The sequence below is a fragment of the Helianthus annuus genome, chromosome 6 (assembly GCF_002127325.2).
Source record: "Helianthus annuus cultivar XRQ/B chromosome 6, HanXRQr2.0-SUNRISE, whole genome shotgun sequence".
NCBI classification, from domain to species: domain Eukaryota; kingdom Viridiplantae; phylum Streptophyta; class Magnoliopsida; order Asterales; family Asteraceae; genus Helianthus; species Helianthus annuus.
Genome location: NC_035438.2, coordinates 46,940,530 through 46,949,357, shown reverse-complemented (window position 1 = coordinate 46,949,357; position 8,828 = coordinate 46,940,530). Strand labels below are relative to the sequence as shown.

General features: G+C 36.6%; 1 protein-coding gene and 1 pseudogene across 2 annotated transcripts; one reads left to right on the top strand and one right to left on the bottom strand.

Moving 5' to 3' along the window:
- Positions 1–958: 958 nt before the first annotated feature.
- Positions 959–1,827, bottom strand: LOC110944697 (annotated as a pseudogene).
- A 2,307-nt stretch (positions 1,828–4,134) lies between these two features.
- LOC110865377 (G-type lectin S-receptor-like serine/threonine-protein kinase At4g27290) lies at positions 4,135–8,628 on the top strand. Of its 2 annotated transcripts, XM_022114620.2 has the most exons (7): positions 4,135–5,568; positions 6,008–6,148; positions 6,241–6,380; positions 7,142–7,349; positions 7,435–7,672; positions 7,744–7,894; positions 7,977–8,628. In XM_022114620.2, exons 1-7 carry the CDS (start codon positions 4,290–4,292, stop codon positions 8,280–8,282), a joined length of 2,463 nt encoding a protein of 820 aa, XP_021970312.1. In that variant the 5' UTR covers positions 4,135–4,289; the 3' UTR covers positions 8,283–8,628. The 2 variants fall into 2 exon arrangements, with proteins under 2 accessions (XP_021970312.1, XP_021970313.1); XM_022114621.2 differs by lacking the exon at positions 6,008–6,148.
- Positions 8,629–8,828: the final 200 nt, after the last annotated feature.

The following is an 8,828-nucleotide window of genomic DNA, read 5'->3' as shown; positions in this document are numbered from 1 at the left end:
ATTATTTGACCTGACCCGAACTGAATCGCCGACTCTAAATATAGCGATAGAAACTTTCAGCCCTACGAAACTTTTGGTCTAGCTCTACCCTTGTCCTTATAAACATACTTACGTAAACTTAAGCATCAAGTTATCGACTCTAGCCCAACTATTATAAACATATACTCATTTTGTTGTAATCATAGGTACTCTTGATCTTATTATTGTTGATACAATCTCTCACGTGACGTACACCAATCAAACTAGTTTAATACCCGTCCGGTGGACGGGTTATGTTAATGTACTATATATTAATAACTTGAATGAACCTATAAACACAAAGAACGGTACACAAAACTAAACTTGAGAAAAAAAGATAACATATATGGTCACAGCAGCATAATGGTGAAATGGGTTCTGCTTTTTTATGATAACTTAAATATTTCGGTTATATCAGTGTGTGCATCCACAACACTAAATGGATCATTAAGTATATAGATATCAGCATCTTGATAAAGAGCCCTTGCTATCCTTTGTTTTTGGCCCCCACTCAAGTTTATACCTAGATCACCAATAATGGTTTTGAATATTTTGATCTCCATGTAAAAAAGCTCCAAATTTGTTTTCATTGAACATGCTTGAAGTGTTTTTTTTTTTTTTTTTTTTTTTTTTTTTTTTTTTTTGTATTTAGCCTTATCCATTGGATTATTGAATAAGATATTTTCTTCATTATTTCCTGATTGTATCCATGCTTACTGGGATAGGTAAGTTGCAAACCCACATATTCGAAACTAAACCATAACTGAAACCAAAAGAAGTGAAGTTAATATGCCTTCAAAACACCAAAAAAGGAACTAACTGGATACATACTTTTAAAGTGATTGCGAGATGTTGAATATTTGATATTAAAAAATAAGTTGAGTAACATTGGTTGTCAAATTAGTGTTTGGGTGTGCTTCTGCTGTTTTGTAAGAATCAATTAAATTAATAAGAGGTGTAAAGTAATAAAATTAAATGACCATAAAGGGCATTATTGAATGTTTGACAGTTTCAAAATGCAAATCCAAAGTTCAAACACCCCTTAAAGACTTAAAAAGTTAATTTCACATATGAAGTTAAGACTTACTTCACCATAGATTTTCAGAATTTCACCAAGAATACAAGAAAGAAAACTCTATCCTCCGGACCCCACACTGCAACAAACCGCCATACGCATCCCTTTCTCAACTTTCATCTAGATATTAGACAATGTCGGCCTTGGGTCCCACTGAAAGTCACCATCTTTAAGTTCAATTGCCACCTTAGACATCCTGTGTGGTGACACAATCGTTGCATCTTCTAGCAACTCTTCCTCTTGCAGAAAACCCATGATTCTATCAAGAGAAGCTTTTGTTTAAGCCATCACTGAAACCAAATCAGGAAAATTCCTTAACGGTTCTTGAAGAATCCTGAAAGTGGCTAACGCCGAAAGCATCCCTCCCGCTGTAAGTTGACCACCAATCAAGATTAAAGCCCAAAAGTAACCGCCGCCACGAAGATAGGTGAGCTCCAAAATTAGAAGTGATAAATGCTTGTGAATATAATCTCTTTTTGAGCCATTTAAACTCCACACTTCTCATTTCTTCCAATCTTATTTTATACTTATCTTCCCATGCTTGTGGTTTCAAAATCCTCATATTTCTAAGACACTCAAAAGTCTTTCTCATTCTGTCACCTCTAGACCATTAATTTATCTTGATAAAGTTCTTCAACTCTTGCAAACAGGATTGTTATAACTATAGATAAAACAGTGGCGATTAACGTTGCAACACACGCAAGCCCGACTCTCTTATAGAGAATTGCTAAATGTCATTAGGTCTGCAAAATAACAAACTAATTGTTATGCCTGCTAACATTTTTCAAATAGTTGAAGCTCATATTGTGACTGGTGTTCTTCAAGGAAGGTAGAATGACTATTTATAAAACCGTCAAGCATGTTACTGAGTCCCCCACAATGTTCCAACATATCAAAAAAGAAATCCCCCAAAATTTTCATCAGAATTCACAAATTGTTAAAATCACAAGGAGGAATCTAAAAAGCAAAAACAATTTTGCAATCAGAAGAGTTAGTCATGAAAACAGAAACCAAAGATACATTGACAATAACCTTTTATCTAAACATTGACAAGAAAATCATGAAATAAAATTTTCCGTTTGTTACCAAAACCCCAAATTCGCCATAACTGAAACGCAAACGCAAACCCAAAATCCGAAAGGATTACATATGAAATCGAAATGCATTCAAACATCGTAGGAAATGCCTTTTGAAATTGCAATGGAATCACCCCATCATTCATAAGCAGCAGATCTATCAGAAGAGCAAGCACATATTTCTCAAAAACTCTGTTTAGAAACATTATAATCGAATTGTAATTTCAATAATTGAGGGATGGAAACAAAGTATCAGATCATGTTAATTTGTAATTTTTAAATTGAAGAGATTCATATATAGCTGGTAGCAAGTGACGCCATGAAACGAAGCTCTGGACTAAAATCCAAAACTAAAACTCCAAATCAGTTCTCCCAATTTTATTCAATCAGTCTGACAAAAAATTAAATTATCGAATTAACAAACCACGAACAAAATTGGTAAAAAGATGATGATTAAAGGCTAGAATTACCCACCCAGCCATGGCGATGAGATTCTGATAAGACGCCTCAACAGTCAGTCAATGTTTTCTATATATTACTAACGAAGTGCTTGATTTTGTTGCAGAAGGAATTTTGTTTTCAACCTGTAGTAGTTTTACATGAAGAACAACAAAACTGTGAGCAAAAATAGTGAATTTAAGAAAAAAAAAGTACCATGTAAAGACCTTTGCAAGAATTACATTGAACACCTATACTTTGCTCCATCATAAGAATGATTCAATTGAAATGGAAAATACGAATTGCTGTTTGCATGTAGATTATATAACAATACTTCTCAACTGAATTAAGAAAACTACCCAGATTTGTAGGAGTTTTGATTTGTGGAGATAATGGGCAGGAAAAGATGTAGTAACCACCAACTGAGGAAACTGCAAAGAACTTCCCTTAACTGCCACCATAGATTGTACAAGATATGGTGTCAATACTCAAAACGGTTAAAGGTGACATTTAGGTGGTTGATTTATGGAGATAGTGGGCAGCAAAAGGTGGAGGTAACCACCTGATACAAAAACCAACCATAACCTCTTGGAACCGCCACAAGTGTGGTTATTTTAGTGAGTTTAAACGGTCCAGATTTCATTTCAGCAAGATCTAACGGTGGATATTGATTTGGAAGGTGGTTAGACTTAATGGGTTCCATATATATATATAATTGATCGAGCGACCCATGATATATCATGTGATCTTATTTTTCTTATGCTTTTTAGGTGTCTAAATAATTCTTAGATCACATGCTTCCAAACAACTAGAGGGGACGGATATATGGGGATGAAGTAATATTGGTCATTGTAGGACTATTGTGGATAAACCGGTGTACTTTAGCTAGTAGGTGATGCTCAGCCAATACAAAGCTAGCTTTTTTATCCACCAAGTAATATCTTGCCGTGTGACCCAGGATATGGGGAACGATACATCCCCACAAGTAATTTTTATACTTAATTATATAAAAATAAAATGAACGGACGGAACCATAAACTTTAATTCCTCTTCATCATGTGTCAAGTCATAATCACCTTTTTTGAATTTATCAGAATATGAGACACCAAATAAAATAAAGAGTTGAATGTCATTTTATTTCTTGTGGTTTGGGTCATTTTGTTAGTTTATTTCAAAAATTTCATTTTTCACCTGTGGGTTCAAAAAGCTTTTACCGTTACCATTTTAGTCCACTGAGTTAACTTCATCCTTTATTTCTGTTAACGAGAAGGGCAATTCGGTCATTTTATATGTAATTTTGTTAATTAGAAGGGCAATTCGGCCATATAAAATGACCGAATTGCACTTCTCGTTAACATAAATAATGGATGAAGTTAAACCAGTGGACTAAAATGGTAACGGTGAAACCTTTTTGGACCCCAGACAAAAAATTAAACCTTTGGACTAAACTGTCAAAATAGTCCAAACCACCGGGACTAAAATGGCATTTAACACTAAAATAAAATAAAATAAAAACAAGATGAACACAACCCCATCAATTAATGGCTCATTTAGTAAGCACAGGTATCATAAACTATGGTAGGTGAAAAAAACACTTCCATCACATGTTAGAGATAGCAGGAAACCAGAAACAAGATACAAGGAAAATTATCATATATTTGGGAAGAAATTATTAGATTTCAATGGGGAAAGTAGCTATATTTGTTCTTTTACTTGTTTCACTCCACATCCACAAAATCTATACTGCCGAAATCGACATCCTTTCGGATTTACAGTTCTTGACAGAAAACGACACACTGGTCTCACCGGGCGGAACCTTTGAACTCGGCTTTTTCAAGCCGGGTAGCTCTGGGAATAGCTACCTTGGTATATGGTATAAGAAAATATCTGTCCAAACAGTAGTTTGGGTTGCCAACAGAGATCGCCCGCTCGTCGCATCATCAGGTCTGCTAAAGATTGTCCATCCTGGAAAGCTTGTCCTCATAAACCATACCAATGGTATTATGTGGTCATCCAACACAACATCATCAGGAAGGGCAACTGCAAAGCTTGATGACACCGGAAATTTAGTCATGACAGATGGAGACAACACAAGGATTCTCTGGCAGAGTTTTGATTATCCAACTGATACTCATTTACCAGGCATGATGTTCGGGAAGAACTTGTTGACGGGCAGGGAATGGAATATATCGTCATGGAAAAGTAGCGAAGATCCAGCTCCAGGTGACTTTACCTTTGGCATGGACACAAATGGTTTTCCTCAGGACATACTCAAAAAAGGCCCAGATTTCATCAAATACAGGGCTGGGCCATGGAATGGTATGCGCTTTAGTGGGGCTTCATCGTTCAACCAGAACTCGATCTTTACTTACAATATGGTTATTAATAAAACATTGGCAGCTTTTACTTATAATCTTGTCGACAGTTCTGTTATAACAAGGTTCACCTTGACTTCTTCCGGGGATCTACAATTTTCAGTATGGGTGGAAAGGGCGAAAAAATGGCAGGTTACAGTTACATTACCAAGAGGAGACTGTGATTTTTACAACAATTGTGGTGCTTATGGAAGCTGCAGCACTGCAAGCGTACAGGTATGTTCATGCTTGGATGAGACGAAATTTGTACCTAGAAACCTAAAGGGTTGGAATGAAGCAGATTGGTCTGATGGCTGTGTGAGGCGAACACCCCTGGATTGCAAAAATGGAAAAGATGGGTTTTTAAGGTATCCCAATGTAAAATGGCCAGACACACATACTTCCTGGTATAACATTAGCATGACCCTAAAGGAATGCGCAGCGGTATGCCTAAAGAACTGTACCTGTATGGCTTACGCAAATACAAATATCACAGGAAAGGGAAGTGGCTGCTTGCTTTGGTTCAATGATCTCAAAGACATCATGGTCATCACCGAAGGCAACGGTGGTCAGGATATATTCATAAGAATGGCTTCCTCTGAATTAGGTAACCTCCTGCTACTGAATTTGGCTAAAGATGAATATATTTTAACACAAAACTAATCTAAATTGGTCGTTTTACAAGAAATGGTGCTACATGGATCTATTTATCTGATCCTACAAACATACTAAATTTCATGGCTATTATCTATCTCTAAGTACTTGCCAATTAATGTTGTCGTTGTGTTAATTGTTGCCGCTAGAATAATATAATCATTTGTTCAGGCTATGTTCCATTTAAATAGAAGGAACATAAAAGGAAGCTACCCAAAAAATAACAAACAAAACAACTTATTCCAAATAAACATTTGAAGAGTGGCTAAACCCTTGACTCCACTTTATTCGGTGGGAAATGGCTAGACTTCAACAATCTGCTTGACTACTCTCTTCCTGACTCACCATTTGAATTATATCCTAACATTAGTATCCTGATGTTGCTCAACCAGTTTCCGAGAACCGATCAGGAAGTACACACATCAAATTAATCTTAGTAGCCGTCTTTCTGGGAGTTCTCCTAATAGGATTGAGCTCTATATTGTTCTGCTATACCTTGAGGAATAGGAATCATGCACAACCAATGGGAGAACGTGAGAAATATCTTATGCTAAATAATTTAGAGTAACATGAATTATTGAGCAGACTCTGTGATTTTAAAGTTTGTCTTATTTCTAATGCATAGGTGAATCTTTTCAAGTCTGTGAAAGCCAGAAAGAAGCCATGGAGCTACCATTGTTTAGCTTCTCCACAATAGCAGAATCTACTGCTAGTTTTTCACCAGAAAATAGACTTGGAGAGGGTGGATTTGGGGCTGTTTATAAGGTAAAAGTTTTAAAATGCTTTCATGTACTTTGCTTAACGGTGTGTTCCCGAGTTAAAAATCCCTCCCCTTCCCTCCCCTCCCCTCCCCTCCCCTCCATGTCTTTCCAAATTGGAAAGACTATTTTCAGGCAAAAAAAACCCTATTTTCCCTCCCCTCCCCCTGTTAAGTGGATCTCTGGAACACCATTTTCCCTCCCCTCCCCTCCCCTCCCCCTGTTAAGTAGATCTCTGGAACACAGCGTAAGGGGAGGGGGGTGATCACTAGTGATAGAATTCTATCACTCACAAGCACCAATCAAGTTCCACCATGTCATCAACCATTTTTCCATCACTCACAACCTTTTTTAGTGGGGGTGGTCATCACTCACCACCACACCCAACAATTTCCCCCCAACCAACAACAACCCTCACAAAATAAAACAATAACGGCGTGAAGAAAATAATAAAAATTTGATTTCGTGATATTATCACGCATGGAACTTTGTTGTGGGGGTGGATATCACGCGTTATAGTTGCTTTCCATGATGTTATAACGCACCGCCCCCGGTGCTCTAAGTATAAAATAAAATCCCATCATATATAATGCAGAAGATTAGAATTGTAACTAAATGATCCAATGAAGACACACGGTAATTCATCAACCATACCAAAAGAAATGAATCTTTGTCTTTTAATTATGCCACTAATACAAAAAGATTAAAAAAATGGAAGCCACAATTTGATTATGCATAGTTATTCACAACTTAAATTGTGATCCTCAGGGTGTGCTAGAAGGGAAAGAAATTGCAGTTAAGCGTCTCTCCAGGACTTCCACCCAAGGACTTGATGAGTTCAAGAATGAAGTCATCTGCATTTCAAAACTTCAGCACCGCAATCTTGTTAAGCTCCTTGGATGTAGCATACATGGAGACGAGAAATTGTTAATCTATGAATACATGTCCAACAGAAGCTTAGACTTTTTTATATTCGGTCAGCGTCATATTATAGTCAATATTAATATCAGGAACTACCTGTCTACTAAAACTATGACTAATTAAACCTATATGTTCGGCAGATAAAACACGAAGCACACTCCTTGACTGGACAAAGCGATTCCACATCATTGAAGGAATTGCCCGCGGACTTCTTTATCTGCATCAAGATTCACGACTAAGAATCATTCATAGAGATCTTAAAGCCAGCAATATTCTACTGGATGTGGACATGAACCCTAAGATATCAGACTTTGGCTTAGCAAGAAGCTTTGGAGGAAATGAGACTCAAGCAAACACAGAGAAAGTTGTTGGCACATAGTAAGTTACAAATTCAACTCTAGTTTTTTTTTAATGCTTTATCTTACTTTTAGAAACATTTTTCTCTGCAGTGGTTACATGTCACCCGAGTATGCACTAGATGGTATCTTCTCAACAAAGTCCGATGTGTTTAGCTTTGGTGTTTTGGTGTTGGAGATTGTGAGTGGGAGTAGAAACCGGGGATTCGTTCACACTCAGCATGACAGTAACCTTATTGGACATGTAAGTTCGTGACCGACCACAAACTACTGTTTTAATTGTTCTGTACTCTACAACCAAATAACTATTTCCACACTATAATCAGGCATGGAGAATGTATAATGAAGGCAGGTCAATGGAGCTCATTGATTCGACTATAGATGAACCAAGCGATTCATCCGAAGTTTTAAGATCAATCGAAGTAGGTTTGTTATGCATTCAACAAAATCCAGAAGATAGACCAGATATGTCATCTGTGGTTCGAATGTTGGGCAGTGAGGGTGCATTGCAGAAACCTAAACAGCCAGCATTTTTTACAGAAAGGAACTTACATGGTGCTGATTTCTCTTCAAGCACTTGTCCAACAAGCTCAACCAATGATTTTACTGTTACAAAGGTAGTTGCTCGATAACAAGAGCGTACATAAGTGTTGGCCATTAACTTAAAACAGACAGGTTTTGGGGAGTTTGTTCAATGGGAATTTGATGGTTCAAACGTTAATCAAACTATGTGTATGATGTATGGATTTGAATTCCCCAAATGTCTAGTATCTGATGATTAAAGTTTCAGGCCGTTTGGAATTTCCTACAAAAATTTATGGCAGCTTTAGTAATGGATGGTCATGAGCTACTGGATTATAGTTAAAGCAAAAGTTGTGATTAATGTACATAATTTCTTTCAAGAGTCTAATCTGTACCTATAAATAATGTTTGTACCACCTATCACGATTCTGGAAGCTCAAGATTCTTTTCTCGCTATCTCTAATTTTTGTAAATATATCTTATCTCAAAATATTGTTTTATAATTTAAAATTTTCATTATAATACACGAGTTTCAAACCTAGCATGGATCTATATATATGTGCATGTTATTTCCTTGTTAAATTAAATATTTGCAATGAATTATTGAAAATCATCATATTTGTTGGAAATCCGATTCATCTGCAGCGGAAGACTTG